A 24,470-nucleotide genomic window follows, 5' to 3' on the forward strand; every position below is an offset into this window, starting at 1 on the left:
TATAAATTTACCCTTAGCTCCAGTATATTTATGTGGAGAAAAGTCTCCAGACTTGATCACACTCCCTGGAAATTTTTTCCTTGTGTGACTGCTCCCCAGCCTCTCGGGCTGGGCTCCGTGGTCACCAGCATCCAATCCTGAATGCCGAATCTGCGGCCCTCTAGAAGATGAGCACTCTATAACCACCACAGGAGAGACACCCTTGTCCTTGGATATAGGGTTATCCGCTGATGCATCTGAAGATGCGATCCGGACCATTTGTCCAGCAGATCCCACTGAAAAGTTCTTGCGTGAAATCTGCCGAATGGAATTGCTTCGTAGGAAGCCACCATTTTTACCAGGACCCTTGTGCAATGATGCACTGTTTTTAGGAGGTTCCTGACTAGCTCGGATAACTCCCTGGCTTTCTCTTCCGGGAGAAACACCTTTTTCAGGACTGTGTCCAGAATCATCCCTAGGCACAGCAGACGTGTCGTCGGGATCAGCTGCGATTTTGGAATATTTAGAATCCACCCGTGCTGTTGTAGCAGTATCCTAGATAGTGCTACTCCGACCTCCAACTGTTCCCTGGACTATGCCCTTATCAGGAGATCGTCCAAGTAAGGGATAATTAAGACGCCTTTTCTTCGAAGAAGAATCATCATTTCGGCCATTACCTTGGTAAAGATCCGGGGTGCCGTGGACAATCCAAACGGCAGCGTCTGAAACTGATAGTGACAGTTCTGCACCACGAACCTGAGGTACCCTTAGTGAGAAGGGCAAATTTGGGACATAGAGGTAAGCATCCCTGATGTCCCGGGACACTATATAGTCCCCTTCTTCCTGGTTCGTTATCACTGCTCTGAGTGACTCCATCTTGATTTGAACCTTTGTAAGTGTTCAAAAAATTTTTTAGAATAAGTCTCACCTAGCCTTCTGGCTTCAGTACCACAATATAGTGTGGAATAATACCCCTTTTCTTGTAGTAGGAGGGGTAATTTAATTATCACCTGCTGGGAATACAGCTTGTGAATTTTTTCCCATACTGCCTCCTTGTCGGAGGGAGACCTTGGTAAAGCAGACTTCAGGAGCCTGCGAAGGGGAAACGTCTCGACATTCCAATCTGTACCCCTGGGATACTACTTGTAGGATCCAGGGGTCCTGTACGGTCTCAGCGCCATGCTGAGAACTTGTCAGAAGCGGTGGAACGCTTCTGTTCCTGGGAATGGGCTGCCTGCTGCAGTCTTCTTCCCTTTCCTCTATCCCTGGGCAGATATGATCTTATAGGGACGAAAGGACTGAGGCTGAAAAGACGGTGTCTTTTTCTGCAGAGATGTGACCTAGGGTAAAAACGGTGGATTTTCCAGCAGTTGCCGTGGCCACCAGGTCCGATGGACCGACCCCAAATAACTCCTCTTCCTTTATACGACAATACACCTTTGTGCCGTTTGGAATCTGCATCACCTGACCACTGTTGTGTCCATAACATCTTCTGGCAGTTATGGACATCGCATTTACTCTTGATGCCAGAGTGCAAATATCCCTCTGTGCATCTCGCATATATAGAAATGCATCCTTTAAATGCTCTATAGTCAATAAAATACTGTCCCTGTCAAGGGTATCAATATTTTTAGTCAGGGAATCCGACCAAGCCACCCCAGCTCTGCACATCCAGGCTGAAGCGATCGCTGGTCGCAGTATAACACCAGTATGTGTGTATATACTTTTTATGATATTTTCCAGCCTCCTGTCAGCTGGTCCTTGAGGACGGCCCTATCTATAGACGGTACCGCCACTTGTTTTGATAAGCGTGTGAGCGCCTTATCCACCCTAAGGGGTGTTTCCCAACGCGCCCTAACTTCTGGCGGGAAAGGGTATACCGCCCATAATTTTCTATCGGGGGGAACCCACGCATCATCACACACTTTATTTAATTTATCTGATTCAGGAAAAACTACGGTAGTTTTTTCACATCCCACATAATACCCTCTTTTGTGGTACTTGTAGTATCAGAAATATGTAACACCTCCTTCATTGCCTTTAACGTGTGGCCCTAATAAGGAATACGTTTGTTTATTCACCGTCGACACTGGATTCAGTGTCCCTGTCTGTGTCTGTGTCGACCGACTAAAGTAAACGGGCGTTTTAAAAACCCCTGACGGTGTTTTTGAGACGTCTGGACCGGTACTAATTGTTTGTCGGCCGTCTCATGTCGTCAACCGACCTTGCAGCGTGTTGACATTATCACGTAATTCCCTAAATAAGCCATCCATTCCGGTGTCGACTCCCTAGAGAGTGACATCACCATTACAGGCAATTGCTCCGCCTCCTCACCAACATCGTCCTCCTACATGTCGACACACACGTACCGACACACAGCACACACACAGGGAATGCTCTGATAGAGGACAGGACCCACTAGCCCTTTGGAGAGACAGAGGGAGAGTTTGCCAGCACACACCAAAAACGCTATAATTATATAGGGACAACCTTATATAAGTGTTTTCCCTTATAGCATCTTTTTTATATATTTCTAACGCCAAATTAGTGCCCCCCCTCTCTGTTTTAACCCTGTTTCTGTAGTGCAGTGCAGGGGAGAGTCTGGGAGCCTTCCCTCCAGCCTTTCTGTGAGGGAAAATGGCGCTGTGTGCTGAGGAGATAGGCCCCGCCCCTTTTTCGGCGGCCTCGTCTCCCGCTCTTAACGGATTCTGGCAGGGGTTAAATATCTCCATATAGCCTCCGGAGGCTATATGTGAGGTATTTTTAGCCAAAATAGGTATTCATTTGCCTCCCAGGGCGCCCCCCTCCCAGCGCCCTGCACCCTCAGTGACTGCCGTGTGAAGTGTGCTGAGAGGAAAATGGCGCACAGCTGCAGTGCTGTGCGCTACCTTTAGAAGACTGAGGAGTCTTCTGCCGCCGATTCTGGACCTCTTCTTACTTCAGCATCTGCAAGGGGGCCGGCGGCAAGGCTCCGGTGACCATCCAGGCTGTACCTGTGATCGTCCCTCTGGAGCTGATGTCCAGTAGCCAAGAAGCCAATCCATCCTGCACGCAGGTGAGTTCACTTCTTCTCCCCTAAGTCCCTCGTTGCAGTGATCCTGTTGCCAGCAGGACTCACTGTAAAATAAAAAACCTAAGCTAAACTTTTCTAAGCAGCTCTTTAGGAGAGCCACCTAGATTGCACCCTTCTCGGCCGGGCACAAAAATCTAACTGGCTTGGAGGAGGGTCATAGGGGGAGAAGCCAGTGCACACCACCTGATCGGAAAGCTTTACTTTTGTGCCCTGTCTCCTGCGGAGCCGCTATTCCCCATGGTCCTTTCAGGAACCCCAGCATCCACTAGGACGATAGAGAAATATGGTAAGAACCAGAGTTAGTGGTGATACTGCTGTTGGCGTCGCACTTCACATAGAAAGGAAAATAATTCCTACTCTACAACACCAGGTATTCGCAGGGGGTCTCCTCTCCCGGTACTAACCCAGCCAAACGCTGTTTGGCTTCCAAGATCGGACGAGATCGGGCTCCTTGTAGTTTCACAGGGTCATGGTTCATAATAGACAAATCACCCATATCACATACAGTACATCAGTGCCTATATTATGCCCAGCAATTCCTGACCGTGATAAGATTTCTACTTTCATTGCTAAATGGAAAGGAGATAGTCCATCTTCAACAGAAATACTTTCTTATTACTTTCCCAGGGTTTCCTCATGGGACCCCTCCCTCACAGAGATCAAGCTAGGATCAGTCTGTTGCTCTGCAACTTCTAAAGGGAGGGAGGGGGGTGAAGGGGGATCTGTTGCTTGGGATTCACCCTCCACCGTGTAAGGGTTAAATCATAGATTTTCTGTGCTGCTGCTCTACATGTCATTACTGCTAGTACAGGAGTTGTAGTACATACCGGGTTACATTCAGTATTCACCCCACCTCCTGATAACGGTAAATTTGCAGCATTACCTGTCAACAGTACATTACACACCTCTACATTAGGACAGCAGTTTTGACACATTTCTGCCATGTGAAAGTGCAAAGGGTTAGATTCTAGTACACACTGGTTGGTACCATTCTCAATATCACATACATTTTCACTAACATTGTGCGGATCGGCAGAGGTCACCTGAGGGGAAGAAGGGTTATCTGGCAATACTGTGTCATTAACAACATCACTTCCAGTTACATAGGAAGTGCGCATCTTTCCTAGATCAGTCCCCAGAAGCATACCGGCCGGTAGATTGTCCAGCACACCAACGTCCCGGACAACCCTTCCAACCCTCCAGTCAAAAAATACTCTGGCCATAGGAACTTCAGGGTTGATCCCTCCCACTCCCTGTACAGCAATAGTCTTTCCCGAGATAAGGTTTTCTGGGCCCACCAGCACTGAACATATGAGTCAGATCTGCACCCGAGTCTAATAGCCCAGTCGCCACCTATTGTCCTAAATGGACTGTTTGTAAATTGTCACGGGGTCTCTCTTGGGGTCCTTCTACATACAGGATGGCTGGCACAGGTTTTATGGCTGGGGCCCCTACAGTAGATTTCTTCTTTTCGGGGAATTTAAAACTGATATGCCCCACTTCACCACACTTAAAACACCTGCGGCCATTTGCCAAAACAGGTTGTCTGCCCCCCTACAAATGCAGGAACCACTGGTTTCGTTCACCCAACTTGCACTGGCACTCCTCAGCTCTTCTTTGCCACAGAAGCCCTTGTGCTGGTGTATTGGTCTGCCAGGGTGGCAGCCTCTTCCAATGACATGGGGTTTCAGTCCAGGACCCACTCTTAACCTCAGCTGGGCAGAGTGCGATGAACTGCTCCTGGAGTATGAGATCTTTCAGTTTATCTTAGTCCTCCACCCATTGATGCAACTGGGTTGACAATTGCGCTAACAGCCCCGCATAGGTATCAGAGGGACTGCGCAAAACAGTTAGTGCGTGCCGGAGGCGCGTGCCAAAAAATAGGGGCGTGTCCACAGTTATGCCCCTAGATTTGCCCCAAGTAGTTGTACCCCCCAGTTGATTTGCCCCCAGTTGATTTGCCCCCTGTAGATTTGCCCCCTGTAGCTGTGTCCCCAGTAGCTGTGTCCCCTGTAGCTATGCCCCTATTAGTTGTGCCCCGTCGCTTGTTGCTTTTTCCCACAGCAGTTGTGCCCTCTATTTCTGTGCCCCCTGTTGCTTTTCCCCCAGTAGATTTGCTCAGTAGTTGTGCCCTCTGTTGCTGTGACCCCTGTTGCTTTGCCCCCAGTAGATTTGCCCCAGTAGTTGTGCCCCCTGTTGCTTTGCCCCCAGTAGCTGTGCCCCATCGCTTGTTGCTTTGCCCCCAGTAGTTGTGCCCTCTATTGCTGTGCCCCCTGTTGCTGTGCCCCCAGTAGATTTGCCCCAGTAGTTGTGCCCCCTGTTGCTTTGCCCCCAGTAGTTGTGCCCTCTGTTGCTGTGACCCCTGTTGCTTTGCCCCAGTAGTTTTGCCCCCTGTTGCTTTTTCCCCAGTAGTTGTGCCCTCTGCTGCTGTGCCCCATGTAGTTGAGCCCTCTGCTGCTGTGCCCCCTGTCGCTGTCAAACACACACACACACAAAAAAAAACTAAGATTTTACTCACCGGTAAATCTATTTCTCGTAGTCCGTAGTGGATGCTGGGAACTCCGTAAGGACCATGGGGAATAGCGGCTCCGCAGGAGACTGGGCACAACTAAAAGAAAGCTTTTAGACTACATGGTGTGCACTGGCTCCTCCCACTATGACCCTCCTCCAAGCTTCAGTTAGGATACTGTGCCCGGAAGAGCTGACACAATAAGGAAGGATTTTGAATCCCGGGTAAGACTCATACCAGCCACACCAATCACACCGTATAACTCGTGATACTATACCCAGTTAACAGTATGAACTATAACCCGAGCCTCTCAATAGATGGCTCACAACAATAACCCTTTAGTTAGGCAATAACTATATACAAGTATTGCAGACAATCCGCACTTGGGATGGGCGCCCAGCATCCACTACGGACTACGAGAAATAGATTTACCGGTGAGTAAAATCTTATTTTCTCTGACGTCCTAGTGGATGCTGGGAACTCCGTAAGGACCATGGGGATTATACCAAAGCTCCCAAACGGGCGGGAGAGTGCGGATGACTCTGCAGCACCGAATGAGAGAACTCAAGGTCCTCCTCAGCCAGGGTATCAAATTTGTAGAATTTAGAAAACGTGTTTGCCCCTGACCAAGTTGCAGCTCGGCAAAGTTGTAAAGCCGAGACCCCTCGGGCAGCCGCCCAAGATGAGCCCACTTTCCTTGTGGAATGGGTTTTTACTGATTTAGGATGCGGCAATCCAGCCGCAGAATGCGCCAGCTGAATTGTGCTACAAATCCAGCGAGCAATAGTCTGCTTAGAAGCAGGAGCACCGAGTTTGTTGGGTGCATACAGGATAAAAAGCGAGTCAGTTTTCCTGACTCCAGCCGTCCTGGAAACATAAATTTTCAAGGCCCTGACTACGTCCAGTAACTTGGAATCTTCCTGTTAGGGTCTCCTGCCCTGTGCTGCCACGTCGTCATGGCAACCGGGAGACAAGTGCTAGCGGAGTAACCTGAGCGCAGCTGATACTCCGGTTCGGGTCTTTTGCTGTGCAGTGGTTACAGGCTCTGTGCACGGCAGGGGACCCGGTGCTGGTTTTTGTGCTCACAGTCTGTGAGGTCTGAGTGGGGCGTGGACAGCACCTGCTTTATAAGGCCTCTTCTCAGGTTAAGCAGATGCTGCTGAATCTTTGTTGGTTAGTCAGTTCCTGAAAGTTAGCCAGTACTGTGTAGCTTTGTATTTGTTGTTGCTTACTGCAAATAGGCCTGGGGATTTGGTACTACACTCTGCCAATCCAGACCTAGCAGTAAGACTGGAGTCAGTCGTTTAACCTGCTGGGGTTCTTTTGCTACTCTGTGAACTTAGCAGGTTTGCGGCTGTATTCTCAGACTGCCTGCCTAAATCCTGTCTCACTGTGCAAGGTGTTCAGGTATTCAGTTTAGTGGCAGTAAGCTGAATCTGTGCACTGCAAGTGATGATTAGGATTGTGGAGACTCTCCTTGTGTCTATCATTCCGTCTCTGACCAAGGAGTTTACTGCCACACCCGTTGGTAACCATTTAGGGTTTTGCTGTTGCCCTTAGCAACAGCATTTCGGGTTCTCTACGTATTAAAACACAACATCTTGCTTTTTTTATCTGAGCATTCCTAATAATAGGGAGACACCCAGTTTCTTAGCCTCTGGGCTTCTCTGTTCACTTTGTGTTTATTTTGTTACCCTATCACCTTCTGTGTACGTAATGTCATATTCCCCAATCTGTCTGTGAGTTCATTTGTTTTGCATCCCTATCCGTTCAGACACCAGTACATTCCTGCAGGCACTGGTGTGCATAACAGTTCAGACACCAGTACATTCCTGCAGGCACTGGTGTGCATAACATATTCAGCAGCCTAATACTCCTGTTGAAATTTTGTGGGAATATGGAGCATACCCCTCAATATACGTTGCAACAGGTGGTCGATCAGGTGCAGGTCCTGACTCGACAATTTAATGATTTGTCCATTAAAATGCACACCTCCCAGGCCACTGGCGGAACTCCCGCAGCAGCAGCACCTTCAGGGGTTAAGGAGCCGAAAGTAAATCTCCCGGATCGTTTTTCTGGAGATCGCTCGCAGTTCTTTTGTTTCAAGGAGAGCTGCAAGCTGTACTTCCGGCTTAGGCCTCAGTCTTCAGGGTTGGAGATTCAGCGGGTGGGCATAGTGATTTCCTTGCTACAAGGAGACCCACAGGTCTGGGCATATGGGTTGCAGCCTGACTGTCCGTCGCTTAAAAGTGTTGATGCTTTTTTTACGGCACTGGGCATGTTGTATGATGACCCTGACAAGACGGCCTCAGCCGAGGCTCAGATTTCGATCCTTAAGCAAGGGCGAAGGCCAGTTGAGGTTTACTGTACGGACTTTCGGAGGTTGGCCCATGATACCCAGTGGAATGACCCAGCCCTGAGACACCAGTACCGAAGAGGTCTTTCTAACCAGATAAAAGACCAACTGGTACAATATCCCTTGCCTGATAGTTTGGATCAGCTCATGCAGTTATCCCTCCGGGTGGATAGGCGGCTGAGAGAGCGTAGGCTTGAAAGGGAGACCGAGGTTTCCTTCTTTCCCAAGGGAACCTCAGACTCTGAGGAATTTTCCGAGGAGCCTATGCAGATTGGGGCTACCCGCCTCTCCTCGCGTGAGAAGACGCGGAGGAGACAGCAGGGGTTGTGTTTGTACTGTGGGAATAAAGGTCATGTGGTAGTATCATGCCCAGAAAAGCCGGAAAACTTCAGGGCCTGAGGGTGATGGGAAATATCCTGTCAGGCCAGAAGTCAGAATTTCCCAAGAAGACTTTTATCATTCCGGTGACCTTGAAGATCCTCGGTCAAACTGTCAAGACTGAGGCCTTTGTGGACAGTGGGGCCGACGGGGTTTTTATGGACCGCCAATTCGCCCTGAAACACTCTGTTCCCTTAGTACTCTTGGCATCGGAAATTGAGATTTGTGGGTTAAACGGGGAACCATTATCTCAAGGTAAAATTACCTCTTGCACTAGCCAGATTTCTTTGTTTATTGGAGCCACACACTCTGAAAAATTGTCCTTTTATGTGACTGTCTGTACTTTTGCCCCATTGGTGTTGGGGTTACCCTGGTTAAGGGCCCACAATCCTCAATTTGACTGGGTCTCTGGGGAGATTCTTAGTTGGGGTACTGATTGTTTCAGGAGTTGCTTGAGCCTTCCAGTCAGGCTCTCGCAGCTAAGTTTGCCAGGATTGCCAGGGTGTTATGCAGATTTTGCGGACGTGTTCTCCAAAAAAGTTGCAGAGGTACTACCTCCCCATCGCCCCTATGACTGTGCCATTGATTTGTTGCCAAATGCTAAGCTTCCCAAGAGCAGGTTGTACTCCCTGTCACGTCCTGAGACTCAGGCTATGGCAGAGTACATTCAGGAGAACTTGGCTAAGGGATTTATCAGACCTTCACAGTCTCCAGTTGGGTCGGGGTTCTTCTTCGTGGGTAAAAAGGACGGTTCGTTGCGACCCTGCATCGACTTCAGGGAATTGAACCGTATCACGATTAAAAACTCATACCCACTGCCTCTCATTTCGGTCTTGTTTGACCAGCATCGTACTGCCACCATTTTTTCTAAGATTGACCTACGCGGGGCGTACAATCTAATCCGAATAAGAGAGGGGGATGAATGGAAGACTGCCTTTAATACCCACTCAGGGCATTATGAATATTTGGTGATGCCTTTTGGGCTCTGTAATGCCCCGGCAGTCTTCCAGGATTTCATGAACGATGTACTCAGGGAATATTTGGATAGATTCTTAGTTGTATACTTAGATGACATCCTAATCTTATCCCATTCCCTGGAGGAACATCGGAAGCATGTACGCTTAGTCCTCCAGAAACTCAGAGACCACCGGCTTGGGGCGAAGCTGGAGAAGTGCGAATTTGAAGTTCAGCAAATCGCATTTCTAGGATATAGTATCTCCCCAGAAGGTTTCCAAATGGAGGGTTCCAAGGTACAGGCAGTCCTGGATTGGGTGCAGCCCACTAGTTTGAAGGCGCTTCAGCGTTTCCTGGGCTTTGCGAATTTTTATAGATGATTTATCGCTGGATTTTCGTCTATAGTGGCGCCCTTGGTGGCACTCACTAAGAAAGGGGCGGATGTTGCTCACTGGTCTTGTGAGGCTAAAGCGGCTTTTGCCCGTCTCAAAAGGGCATTTGTCTCGGCCAAGGTGCTGCGACACCCAGATCCAGAGCGTCCTTTTGTGGTGGAGGTGGATGCCTCTGAGATGGGTATTGGGGCAGTGCTCTCTCAGATGGGAGTGTCTGATAATCGCCTTCATCCCTGTGCTTACTTTTCCCGTAAATTTTCGCCTGCCGAGATGAATTATGACGTGGGTAACCGGGAATTGTTGGCTATTAAGGATGCACTCGAGGAGTGGAGACACTGGCTTGAGGGGGCTAAGTTTGTGGTCTCAATTCTCACCGACCATAAGAATCTGGCATATTTAGAGTCAGCGAAGCGTCTCAATGCCAGGCAGGCACGATGGGCTTTGTTTTTTGCTCGCTTTAATTTTTTGATAACATATCGCCCTGGGTCAAAAAACATCAAGGCTGATGCGCTCTCGCAGAGTTTTGCTCCAATCCAGGAGACCACCGAGGAGCCGTTGCCCATTGTGTCCCCATCATGTATTAAAGTGGGCATTACCCAGGACCTCTTGTCATTAGTCCTTAGAGCACAGGAGCAGGCTCCTCCAGACCTTCCGGTAGGTCTTTTGTTTGTGCCTCCTAGGTTAAGACAGCGAGTGTTCCTGGAATTCCATGCCAAGAAGTCGGCAGGTCACCCGGGTATTGCCAGAACTCGGGAGTTGCTATCTAGGGCGGTGTGGTGGCCCTCAGTGGCTAAGGATGTGGATCAGTGGGTTCGGGCATGTGACATCTGTGCCCGAAATAAGACTCCTAGAGGGGTTCCTGTTGGCCCATTACATCCACTCTCTATCCCATCTAAGCCATGGACCCACATTTCAATGGATTTTGTGGTGGACTTGCCCAAATCCTCGGGGATGACAGCCATCTGGGTTGTCGTTGACAGGTTTTCGAAGATGGCGCACTTCGTTCCACTGGTTGGGCTGCCATCGGCCAGATGCTTGTCTGAATTATTTATGCTGCATGTTGTGCGTCTCCACGGGTTGCCACTTGATGTGGTCTCTGACCGCGGATCCCAGTTTGTGGCCAAATTCTGGAGGGCATTTTGTTCCGATCTCCAGATTTCTGTCAGCTTGTCGTCAGGCTACCATCCGCAGTCTAATGGGCAGACTGAAAGGGTGAACCAGTCCTTGGAGCAGTTCCTCAGGTGTTATGTCTCCAAGTGTCAGACTGACTGGGTTGCTCATCTGTCCATGGCGGAGTTTGCCTATAACAACGCGGCTCACTCTGCTACAGGGATCTCTCCCTTCCTTTGTGTGTATGGGCATCATCCTAAGGCCAATTCTTTTGACCCCCTGGACTCCACGCCTGGTGGTTCCTCTGTGGTTTTTGTCCTTAGAGGTATTTGGAGGAAAGTGAAGAAAGCCCTTGTGTCTGTGTCATTAGTGACCAAAAGGGTTTTTGATAAGCGGAAAAGACCCTGCAGCTTTAAATTAGGAGACTTCGTCTGGTTGTCTACCAAGAATTTGAAGTTGAGACAGCCATCTCATAAGTTAGGCCCCCGGTTCATCGGCCCTTATAAGATCACCAGGGTAATCAATCCGGTGGCATGTCAGTTAGACCTGCCCCGTTCTTTGGGTATCAATAAAACATTTCATTGTTCCCTTTTAAAACGGGCGATTAGTAATCCTTCTTCCAGTGGAAGACCTTCTCCTCTTCTGATACGTGGCCAGAAGGAGTTTGTTGTTGAAAGGATTCTTGACTCCAAGATGGTTCGGGGTCGGCTGTCATTTTTGGTGCACTGGAAGGGGTATGGCCCGGAGGAGCGGTCGTGGGTGCGCAGTTGTGATCTTCATGCCCCCAGACTGATACGCTCTTTCTTCTCGCAGTTCCCCGATAAACCCGGTGGTAGGGGTTCTTTGACCCCTCATCAGAGGGGGGGTACTGTTAGGGTCTCCTGCCCTGTGCTGCCACGTCGTCATGGCAACCGGGAGACAAGTGCTAGCGGAGTAACCTGAGCGCAGCTGATACTCCGGTTCGGGTCTTTTGCTGTGCAGTGGTTACAGGCTCTGTGCACGGCAGGGGATCCGGTGCTGGTTTTTGTGCTCACAGTCTGTGAGGTCTGAGTGGGGCGTGGACAGCACCTGCTTTATAAGGCCTCTTCTCAGGTTAAGCAGATGCTGCTGAATCTTTGTTGGTTAGTCAGTTCCTGAAAGTTAGCCAGTACTGTGTAGCTTTGTATTTGTTGTTGCTTACTGCAAATAGGCCTGGGGATTTGGTACTACACTCTGCCAATCCAGACCTAGCAGTAAGACTGGAGTCAGTCGTTTAACCTGCTGGGGTTCTTTTGCTACTCTGTGAACTTAGCAGGTTTGCGGCTGTATTCTCAGACTGCCTGCCTAAATCCTGTCTCACTGTGCAAGGTGTTCAGGTATTCAGTTTAGTGGCAGTAAGCTGAACCTGTGCACTGCAAGTGATGATTAGGATTGTGGAGACTCTCCTTGTGTCTATCATTCCATCTCTGACCAAGGAGTTTACTGCCACACCCGTTGGTAACCCTTTAGGGTTTTGCTGTTGCCCTTAGCAACAGCATTTCGGGTTCTCTACGTATTAAAACACAACATCTTGCTTTTTTCATCTGAGCATTCCTAATAATAGGGAGACACCCAGTTTCTTAGCTTCTGGGCTTCTCTGTTCACTTTGTGTTTATTTTGTTACCCTATCACCTTCTGTGTACGTAATGTCATATTCCCCAGTCTGTCTGTGAGTTCATTTGTTTTGCATCCCTATCCGTTCAGACACCAGTACATTCCTGCAGGCACTGGTGTGCATAACAGTTCAGACACCAGTACATTCCTGCAGGCACTGGTGTGCATAACACTTCCAAGTCCCTAGTAGCCGCAGGCACTACAATAGGTTGGTTCAAGTGAAAAGCTGATACCACCTTAGGGAGAAACTGGGGACGAGTCCTCAATTCTGCCCTATCCATATGGAAAATCAGATAAGGGCTTTTACATGACAAAGCCGCCAATTCTGACACACGCCTGGCCGAAGCCAAGGCCAATAACATGACCACTTTCCACGTGAGATATTTCAGATCCACAGCTTTAACTGGCTCAAACCAATGTGATTTTAGGAAACTCAACACCACATTGAGATCCCAAGGTGCCACAGGAGGCACAAAAGGGGGCTGAATATGTAGCACTCCCTTTACAAATGTCTGAACTTCAGGCAGTGAAGCCAGTTCTTTCTGGAAGAAAATCGACAGAGCCGAAATCTGGACTTTAATGGAACCCAATTTTAGGCTCATAGTCACTCCCGACTGTAGAAAGTGCAGAAAACGACCCAGCTGAAATTCCTCTGTTGGGACCTTCCTGGCCTCACACCACGCAACATATTTTCGCCAAATACGGTGATAATGGTTTGCGGTTACTTCTTTCCTGGCTTTTATCAGCGTAGGAATGACTTCCTCCGGAATGCCCTTTTCCTTTAGGATCTGGTATTCAACCGCCATGCCGTCAAACGCAGCCGCGGTAAGTCTTGGAACAGACAGGGCCCCTGCTGTAGCAGATTCCGTCTGAGCGGTAGAGGCCATGGGTCCTCTGATATCATCTCTTGAAATTCTGGGTACCAAGCTCTTCTTGGCCAATCCGGAACCACGAGTATCGTTCTTATTCCTCGTCTTCTTATTATTCTCAGTACCTTTGGTATGAGAGGCAGAGGAGGGAACACATAAACCGACTGGTACACCCACGGTGTCACTAGAGCGTCCACCGCTATTGCCTGAGGATCCCTTGACCTGGCGCAATATCTCTCTAGTTTTTTGTTTAGGCGGGACGCCATCATGTCCACCTGTGGCCTTTCCCAACGGTTTACCAACAGTTGGAAGACTTCTGGATGAAGTCCCCACTCTCCCGGGTGTAGGTCGTGTCTGCTGAGGAAGTCTGCTTCCCAGTTGTCCACTCCCGGAATGAACACCGCTGACAGTGCTAAGACGTGATTTTCCGCCCATCGGAGAATCCTTGTGGCTTCTGCCATCGCCATCCTGCTTCTTGTGCCGCCCTGTTGGTTTACATGGGCGACTGCCGTGATGTTGTCTGATTGGATCAGTACCGGCTGGTTTTGAAGCAGGGGCCTTGCCTGACTTAGGGCATTGTAAATGGCCCTCAGTTCCAGAATATTTATGTGTAGGGACGACTCCTGACTTGACCAAAGTCCTTGGAAATTTCTTCCCTGTGTGACTGCCCCCCAGCCTCGAAGGCTGGCATCCATGGTCACCAGGACCCAGTCCTGTATGCCGAATATGCGGCCCTCTTGAAGATGAGCACTCTGCAGCCACCACAGTAGAGATACCCTGGTCCTTGGAGACAGGGTTATCAGCCGATGCATCTGAAGATGCGATCCCGACCACTTGTCCAAGAGGTCCCACTGAAAGGTTCTTGCATGGAACCTGGCGAATGTAATTGCTTCGTAGGAAGCTACCATTTTTCCCAGGACTCGTGTGCAGTGATGCACCGATACCCGTTTTGGTTTCAGGAGGTCTCTGACTAGAGATGACAGCTCCTTGGCTTTCTCCTGCGGGAGAAACACTTTTTTCTGTTCTGTGTCCAGAACCATCCCCAGGAACAGTAGGCATGTGGTAGGAACCAGCCGTGACTTTGGAATGTTTAGAATCCATCCGTGCTGTTGTAGCACTTCCCGAGATAATGCTACTCCAACCAACAACTGCTCCTTGGACCTCGCCTTTATAAGGAGATCATCCAAGTACGGGATAATTAAAACTCCCTTTTTTCGAAGGAGTATCATCATTTCTGCCATTACCTTGGTAAACACCCTCGGTGCCGTGGACAGTCCAAATGGCAGTGTCTGGAATTGGTAATGGCAATCCTGTACCACAAATCTGAGGTACTCCTGGTGAGGATGGTAAATGGGGACATGCAGGTAAGCATCCTTGATGTCCAGGGATACCATGTAATCCCCCTCGTCCAGGCTTGCAATAACCGCCCTGAGCGATTCCATCTTGAACTTGAATTTTTTTATGTATGTGTTCAAGGATTTCAAATTTAAAATGGGTCTCACCGAACCGTCCGGTTTCGGTACCACAAACAGTGTGGAATAGTAACCCCGTCCTTGTTGAAGTAGGGGCACCTTGACTATCACCTGCTGGGAATACAGCTTGTGAATTGCCTCTAGCACAGCCTCCCTGCCTGAGGGAGTTGTCGGCAAGGCAGATTTGAGGAAACGGTGGGGGGGAGACGCCTCGAATTCCAGCTTGTACCCCTGAGATACTACTTGAAGGATCCAGGGATCCACCTGTGAGCGAGCCCACTGATTGCTGAAATTTTTGAGGCGGCCCCCCACCGTGCCTGGCTCCGCCTGTGGAGCCCCACCATCATGCGGCGGACTTGGAAGAAGCGGGGGAGGACTTTTGTTCCTGGGAACCTGCTGTTTGTTGCAGCCTTTTTCCCCTACCTCTGCCTCTGGACAGAAAGGACCCGCCTTTTCCCCGCCTGTTTTTCTGGGGTCGAAAGGACTGTACCTGATAATACGGCGCTTTCTTAGGCTGTGAGGGAACATGGGGCAAAAATGCTGAGAGACCATCCCCGAATAACTCCTCACCCTTATAAGGCAAAACTTCCATGTGCCTTTTCGAATCTGCATCCCCTGTCCACTGCCGAGTCCATAAGCCTCTCCTAGCAGAAATGGACATTGCACTTATTTTAGATGCCAGCCGGCAGATCTCCCTCTGAGCATCTCTCATGTATAAGACTGAGTCTTTTATATGCTCTATGGTTAGCAGAATAGTGTCCCTGTCTAGGGTGTCAATATTTTCCGACAGGGAATCTGACCACGCAGCTGCAGCACTGCACATCCATGCTGAAGCAATAGCTGGTCTCAGTATAATGCCTGAGTGTGTATATACAGACTTCAGGATCGCCTCCTGCTTTCTATCAGCAGGCTCCTTTAGGGCGGCCGTATCCGGAGACGGTAGTGCCACCTTTTTTGACAAACGTGTTAGCGCTTTATCCACCCTAGGGGGGGTGTTTCCCAACGTGACCTATCCTCTGGCGAGAAAGGGAACGCCATTAGTAACTTTTTAGAAATTACCAATTTTTTATCGGGGGAAGCCCACGCTTCTTCACACACTTCATTTAATTCTTCAGATGGGGGAAAAACTATTGGTAGTTTTTTCTCCCCAAACATAATACCCTTTTTTGAGGTACCTGGGTTTATATCAGAAATGTGTAATACCTCTTTCATTGCCTCAATCATGCAACGAATGGCCCTAGTGGACATTAAATTAGACTCTTCGTCGTCGACACTGGTATCAGTATCTGAGGTAGTGGGCGCTTTAGAGCCCCTGATGGCCTTTGAGTCGTCTGGCCAGGCACGAGCTGAGAAGCCGGCTGTCCCGCATTTGGCATGTCGTCAAATTTTTTATGTAAGGAGTCGACACTTGCACGTAATTCCTTCCATAAGTCCACCCACTCAGGTGTCTGCCCCGCAGGGGGTGACATCACATTTATAGGCATCTGCTCTGCCTCCACATAAGCCTCCTCATCAAACATGTCGACACAGCCGTACCGACACACCACACACACACAGGGAATGCTCTGACAGAGGACAGGACCCCACAAAGCCTTTTGGGGAGACAGAGAGAGAGAGTATGCCAGCACACACCAGAGCGCTATATAATACAGGGACTAACTGAATTATATCCCCTTATAGCTGCTATAATTATTATACTGCGCCTAAATTTAGTGCCCCCCCCCTCTCTTTTTTACCCTTCTGTAGTGCAGACTGCAGGGGAGAGCCAGGGAGCTTCCTTCCAGCGGAGCTGTGAGGGAGAAATGGCGCCAGTGTGCTGAGGGAGATAGCTCCGCCCCTTTTTCGGCTGACTTTTCTCCCGCTTTTTTATGGATTCTGGCAGGGGTATTTATCACATATATAGCCTCTGGGGCTATATATTGTGATTATTTTGCCAGCCAAGGTCTTAATATTGCAGCTCAGGGCGCCCCCCCCCAGCGCCCTGCACCCATCAGTGACCGGAGTGTGAGGTGTACATGAGGAGCAATGGCGCACAGCTGCAGTGCTGTGCGCTACCTTGGTGAAGACTGAAGTCTTCTGCCGCCGATTTTCCGGGCCTCTTCTTGCTTCTGGCTCTGTAAGGGGGACGGCGGCGCGGCTCCGGGAACGAACACCAAGGACGGGTCCTGCGGTCGATCCCTCTGGAGCTAATGGTGTCCAGTAGCCTAAGAAGCCCAAGCTAGCTGCAAGCAGGTAGGTTCGCTTCTTCTCCCCTTAGTCCCTCGTTGCAGTGAGCCTGTTGCCAGCAGGTCTCACTGTAAAATAAAAAACCTAAAATATACTTTCTTTTTAGGAGCTCAGGAGAGCCCCTAGTGTGCATCCAGCTCGGCCGGGCACAGAAATCTAACTGAGGCTTGGAGGAGGGTCATAGTGGGAGGAGCCAGTGCACACCAGGTAGTCTAAAAGCTTTCTTTTAGTTGTGCCCAGTTTCCTGCGGAGCCGCTATTCCCCATGGTCCTTACAGAGTTCCCAGCATCCACTAGGACGTCAGAGAAACAATACTTACCACTGCCCCGCTCCTGCTTCCCGACCACCGCTGCTGCTGCTGCTGATGCTCCGCCTCTGGTCTCCCGCGGCTCCTTTCTATGACGTCTCTCCCGTAGCAGCGCCGCACAGGCACTAGAGGTCAATACTGACCTCTAGTGTCTGTCACTGGAGCCGGCTGCAGCGGACACCCACACAGCCCACGGCGTCCGCTGCAGCCGGGGATCGGGGTGCGGGTAGGCGGCGGTGCCTGCGGCCGCAACCCCAGGCCGCAGCGCCCCGGGCGCAGGCACTGCTTGCCCGCACCAAGAACCACTCCTGCTTATTATATACAGTTATCGCTGATTTCGCAAAGTAACATGGTTTTATACATGCAGTAGGGACTTATTCAGTTAAGAGTAGAGAAAAGAAATGAGCAATGTTCCACCTGGAAAAAAAAACATGTTGCTACAAAAGGAGTGCAATGCCTTGTTTTTTTTGCAGCAGTCCCAGCTCTGAATCCGCCCCACAATGCACATTATGCTGTTTCCGAAATCCTTTCTGTTCCATTTTTGCATTTGCATGAAAACTAGTTGGACCTGTAATGAAAAATAATGAAAGGTTTGTTTGCCTTTGCAGACACTTACCCCCAGAGCTCTTGGCTTGGCTTTCAGAAATGTTCTGTGAAAAGCAGGTGATGAATTTTGTGGCACAACAGTAACAGGAATCCCCTGTGGTCCGTTCCACACCTGTGTAGCAGGAGACACAGTGTATGCATGGGGTGGGAGAATCATATTATTGCCAGATGCATGTGCTGATGTATTCATAGTGGGAAAAGCCGGGTTTCCATTGGTATGTGTTGGGGCCTGACCAACCGTATACATGATAGAAACTGTGACAGAAAATGAAATTACAAATTCAATTTTGAAAAAAGAAACAACCAAACAATCGAAGTATTACCAACATTATGAGCATGAGGGATTTAAATATTTTTGGACAAAAATCTTTTCAGGTTCCTTAGATCCAAACAATTGTTGAAAAGTCTTATGATCTTAAATTAACAATGCCATTTTTTTATAAATGTTACACAATTAAACTATCCTATTAAAGTTTTTCCTTTCTGTAGAAGGGTGTAGTATGGTATGCCGGCGGTCTGGCTCCCGGCGACCAGCATACCGGCGCCGGGAGCCCGACCGCCGGCATACCGACAGTGTGACGAGCGCAAATGAGCCCCTAGCGAGCACGGTGGTGCGCTACATGCGCCACGCTATTTTATTCTCCCTCCAGGGGGGTCGTGGACACCCACGAGGGAGAATAAGTGTCGGTATGCCGGCTGTCGGGATTCCGGCGCCGGTATAGTGTGCGCCGGGATCCCGACAGCCGGCATACTGAAGACCACCCCTGTAGAATAGGTCTCACTGAAGGTTATAGAGATGTGGAAGCAAACCAAAAAGGCAAGCAACTTGGCAAAACCATGTTGCACTGCAGGTGAGGCAGGTGTACCATGTGCAGAAATATTTATACCTTGTTCACATTGCAATTGCCGGGTCGAACCTGGGAATTGGAAATGGGTCATTCTCGGGTGCGATCTGGCATTGGAACCATGTAGTGTGAACAGGGTGGCTTCCCGACCCAGCAATATGTCAGGTCATGTTGCCATTCGTGAGCAGGGACAGAGGCGGCATCGGGGGTAGGGGCGGAGGCAGTGCCAGATTAAGGTCCACATGGGCCTGAAGCTGAAATTTACAAAGGGCCTATTATATGCGTCCACCGATGGTGTGACTAGTGATGTGGAGGGGCATGACCAGTAGCACCCATCACTACACTCACAGCAGCACCCATTACTATACTCACACCACAGCACCCGTTACTATACTCACACAGCTGCACCCAAGTCTACACTGACACCACATAACTCGTTATTGCACTCATACAGCAGAGCCCGCTACGACACTCACAGAACAGCACCCCTTACTACACACACACCGGAGCACCCCTTTCTACAAACCTACAATAGCACCCTTTACTACACACACAGAAGCACTCCTTACTACACACACAGCAGCACTCCTTACTACACACACAGCAGCACTCCTTACTACACACACACAGCAGCACTCCTTACTACACACACAGCAGCACTCCTTACTACACACAGCAGCACTCCTTACTACACACACACAGCAGCACTCCTTACTACACACACACACACACACACACACACACACACACACACACACACACAGCTGCACCCGTTAACTACCCCACCTAGCACTCTTAAGCCATTCATTGATCAATTTCAATATCCCATTGGCCACTAACACATTCACCTCCACACACACACACACACACACACACACACACACACACACACACACACACACACACGTTTACTACCACATAAACACACACATAAAGTACACACAAACACCCCCACCACGCCATATACACACACACACACACACACACACACACACCCATCACCACATATACACACACAGTACACACTATGGCCCTCATTCCGAGTTGATCGGTCGCAAGGCGAATTTAGCAGAGTTACACACGCTAAGCCGCCGCCTACTGGGAGTGAATCTTAGCTTCTTAAAATTGCGACCGATGTATTCGCAATATTGCGATTACTAACTACTTAGCAGTTTCAGAGTAGCTCCAGACTTACTCTGCCTGTGCGATCAGTTCAGTGCTTGTCGTTCCTGGTTGACGTCACAAACACACCCAGCGTTCGCCCAGGCACTCCCACCGTTTCTCCGGCCACTCCTGCGTTTTTTCCGGAAATGGTAGCGTTTTCAGCCACACGCCCCTGAAACGCCGTGTTTCCGCCCAGTAACACCCATTTCCTGTCAATCACATTACGATCGCCGGAGCGAAGAAAAAGCCGTGAGTAAAAATACTTTCTTCATAGTAAAGTTACTTGGCGCAGTCGCAGTGCGAACATTGCGCATGCGTACTAAGCGGATTTTCACTGCGATGCGATGAAAAATACCGAGCGAACAACTCGGAATGAGGGCCTATACACACACATTCAGTACACACACACACACACACACACACCCATCACCACATATACACACACAGTACACACTATACACACACATTCAGTACACACACACACACACACACACACACACACACACTATACACACATTAATCAAGAGCAATTACACTTGCCAGGCTTCCTGCAGACCTGCAGCAGCAGCAGCTCCCCGTACAGTCTGGGGGCAGAGCTTAAGGCTGTGAATGACAGAAGGACCCCCAGTGAAGTGACTGGAGGAGAGGGAGGGGCGGCCAGCACACTGCCTGCACGGCACCGTGGCAACCCAGTGAACGTGCAGGACGGAGTCGGAGCTGGAGGAGGAGGTAAGGCACGGGAGAGAGGAGGCCGCTGACAGTCTATGACAGGAAAAAATGTTTTTCCTGTCAATGCTGTCAATTTGCTGTGGGCCTATTTTCAATGGGTGGCCTGGAGCTGCAGCTCCATCCGCCCCATTGTTAATCCGGCTCTGGGCGGAGGTGGCGCTGGAGATGACATCATCTCCACGCCACCTCTCCCTATGCTGTGAACGGGTACCGGGTTGCATTGGCCTTGGTAACCCGTTCACACTGCGCCTGACCCGGTAATTACCTGGGAATAACCCTTCTTTTTTCCCGGGTTGAATTACTGGGTCAGGCGACCCGGGAATTCAGCAGTGTCCCATTAACACTGCACTGCGACCCGTTTTGACCCGGTAAAATACTGGGTCGATACCGGGTTTTTGGTGCAGTGTGAATGGGGAATAAGATTTGGGTAGGGTGTGTCCAAACTGAATACTAAATGGCAGTGTAAAAATAAAGTTGTCTAAGATTTGTGGCTACATACAAAAGCAGCCAGTATTTACCATGCACAGAAAAAAATAAATCTAAATGTATACTCCTTCCCTAGTATTGCAAAATGGTTTGTTCCAGATAGAAAGTTACATGCTTTTTCTGCCTTGCTTCCAAATCTGAATCAGGCCCACTGTAATGTACCTCCACTAGAGCCCAACACAGCAGTCACATGTCACATGTTGATGTATCTTACTTAATTATGAGACAGATTCAATTAGTTCAGTGAGTACTACATGGGTTATACTGTACGTGCAGGAAAATTGTGCTTAGTGTCTTCTAATATAAGAAAGCCATCTCAAAATTGGATCTCTAAAAATGGATTTTGTGCTTTTTATATTGCATGTAAGTCCCTCCCTTGTGATTTCAGGTGCCGTTTCACACAGGAGAGTTTCTGGTCAGGGTGTGGGCTGTAGTTCATGCAGCAATACTAAATACTAGCATCCAACTTACATGATGTTGGCTATTTTTATAAATTTTTGAAGAAATATAGATCAAAATCCATAATACCCCCCCCCCCCCCAACCAAACAAAAAAAACCCATGACAATGACTTAGATCCAAAACTAAAACAAAACACGGTTCCACAATACTACTTCTAACCAGACCCTCCATGTCTAACAACAAGAAAATAAATAAACTTCCCTACAGTACTTCCCCCCTACTCTCCCCTAAGACCCAAACACCAATCCTGTCCCTCTCATATACTGTACAATGTCCCCTTCCCAACTGCTTTCTCATACTGTAGCTCTAGGCAATTCAGTGATTTCAAACCAATGCTTTAAACATTTTTATATCCAAGATCTAGCCTTGGTGTGTCATAGGAATTTAGGTATCACTATAAGTTATGAATGAAAGTATATGTTCAAGATATGCTGTAGGGCAATAGGAAGAACTATATTTAAACTGCTAATAAAAAAAATCTAGCCTTTGTTGTCATATTTTATGATTTATGTTATCTTGATTACACATATCTATATATAATGTTTTATTATGAAACTAGTGTCACCATGTGTGTCACAAGGTGATAAAGGGATTTAAACAGTGTCATTCTGTGATGTTCAGTGACTATATACAGTATGTACATACCAGGGACGTGCAGTCACTGGAGGCAGGGGAGGCAGTGCCTCCCCTGTCATTAATGAGTAAAATAATACAAGGAAGATACTTATGACACATATTCTGTGTCATAAGTATCTTCGTTATATAATATTATTATAACCATTGTAAGACCTGAAAGTAGGTTAGGAGGCACTGATAACAGTGCCTCCCATTGTGAATGGGACTGAAGATAAAGCGGGGGGCATGGCCAAGCACTGGGCTGTAAAAGCCCATTGAAAATCAACGAGAAAGCGGCACTATTATAAGTGCCTCGTCGATAGGGCCAGATGTGATTGGACAGCGGATCCAGGGCTGGATCCGCTGGTCCAATCACCCATAAGCTGAAGAATGAGCGCTCACCTCCCTCTCCGTGGCCGCTTCCTGGTCAGCCACAGTCCCCGTCCTGCCGCATGTTCTCCCTCCAGAGTCCTCCTCTGTCCGCAGCTGACAAGAGCCGTTGTCAGACCCTCCGCCCCCGACGTGCCGCATGTTGCCCCCCTGTGTATTTCTGTGGTCGCGCCGGGCGCCGCTGAGGAGAGCCGCTGTCAGACCTGCTCCCTCCGCCGGCAGCAGAAGGGGCAGCTGGAGTTCAGAAACAGCTTCTGTAGAGGTTCATGTTCGCTCTCTCTCTCTCTCTCTCCTCACCCCTCTCTCTCTCTCTCGTCTACCACAGAGCAAATTGTGTTCCATTGTGTGCCCTCTCTACTGGTACCCCCATTGGAATTGGATTCTACTGGACAAGTGGACGTGACCGGCGTGGGATGTAGGTAAGTAATCTATCTCTCATTTTTACAGGTACCCCTATTGGATTCTACTGGACAAGTGGACGTGACCGGCGTGGGATGTAGGTAAGTATGTGTGTGTGTAAGTGTGTTTTAATAAAGTTTTACTGTTACGGTGTCTGTGTTGTGTTTTTATTTGTTTGTTTTTTGTAGAACTACAGGTACCAGCGGGACCGTTATTTCCCCGCATGCTAGTACTCCAAGTACCAGCAAGCGGGGAAGGCTTGCTGGGCCCTGTAGTTCCACAACAAAAAACAATATCCTTTTTTTTAAACACACTTATGCCTATCAGCCCGGCACCCACCGCCCAGGGGTGCTGGGGACAGCCTCAGGCTTCACCCCTGGCCCTTGGGTGCCTGGAGGGGGGGACTTCTTGATTAAAGGGGTCCCCACTCCTCCAGGGAACCCCGGCCAGTGGTGACTAGTTGGGGGGGTATTGCCACGGCCGCAGGGACCAATATAAAAGTGTCCCCCGGCTGTGGCATTATCTCCCTGGCTAGTGGAGCCCGGTGCTGGTTTTGAAAATACGGGGGACCCCTACATCTTTTGTCCCCCATATTTTCGGAACCAGGACCGGACTAAGAGCCCGGTGCTTGCTGTCTAAATATGGGGAACCCCTGTCCAATATTTTCCCCAGTATTTAAACAACCAGGACCGGCTCAAAGAGCCCGAAGCTGGTTATACTTAGGAGGGGGGACCCCACGCATTTCTTTTTTTAAATTTTAACCCATTCACACCCTTTTTAAAACAGATAAGCATGCACGGATCTCACTGATCTGTGCATGACTATCACAACACGCCAGCAAAAAGCAGGTCTATTTGAAAGCTTCATTTTTTTACGAATTCCATACTTTCCCAGCAGTGTTTGTCTGTTGTCGGCAGTGATTGAGAATACACATTCTTAGTAAATTACCGAGTTCTATTAAATAACAGCCGTGTTTGACCGATGGTCTATTGATTCGTATTTGTGTGGTCGGCAGTGTATCTCAATACGAATAGGCCCAACACTGCCGAGATTTGTGTTTAGTAAATTCCCGAGATCACACTTAGAAAAAAAAAAGCCAACACGAATGAAATCGGGACCTTAGTAAATATACCCCAGTCAGTCCAGTCTGGCCAGAGGGGGAGAGAGGCCACGATCCCCCGCTTCTCCCCTCTTCTCTCACTCTCTCTCTCCCGACCCCGGATTCCTGTTCAGGCTGCTCTTGTCACCGGCGATCCCCGCAGTTCTAGGCCCAGGTCCATGTAAGTAAATACCAATATAATTGTCTGTTCCCATCACCCTTTACTTCTCTCTTTTACATTCTCACCTGCTGCTACTGCTGTTACCCTCTCCCTGGCATCACTCATTGCTGCTAACCTCTCCTGGCATCACCCACTGCTGTCACCCCCTCACTGGCGTCACCCTCCCCGTCACTTCTCTCGCTGCTGTCACCCCCTCCCTGGCGTCACCCTCCCTGTCACCCTTTCCATGGCATCACTC

General features: G+C 49.2%; 1 protein-coding gene across 1 annotated transcript in view; it reads right to left on the reverse strand.

Annotated features, from left to right (window-relative positions):
- LOC135057523 (membrane-spanning 4-domains subfamily A member 4A-like) overlaps nucleotides 1-18,113 on the reverse strand; it is a 92,746-nt gene extending 74,633 nt beyond the window's left edge. Inside the window, exon 1 of the mRNA XM_063963378.1 lies at nucleotides 17,874-18,113. Within this exon, the coding sequence (XP_063819448.1) occupies nucleotides 17,874-18,110 (237 nt within the window). The 5' untranslated portion in view covers nucleotides 18,111-18,113. The remainder of the gene's footprint in view (nucleotides 1-17,873) is intronic.
- Between the last annotated feature and the right edge of the window lie 6,357 nt (nucleotides 18,114-24,470).

Source organism: Pseudophryne corroboree, chromosome 3, assembly GCF_028390025.1.
Source record: "Pseudophryne corroboree isolate aPseCor3 chromosome 3, aPseCor3.hap2, whole genome shotgun sequence".
Lineage (NCBI taxonomy): Eukaryota > Metazoa > Chordata > Amphibia > Anura > Myobatrachidae > Pseudophryne > Pseudophryne corroboree.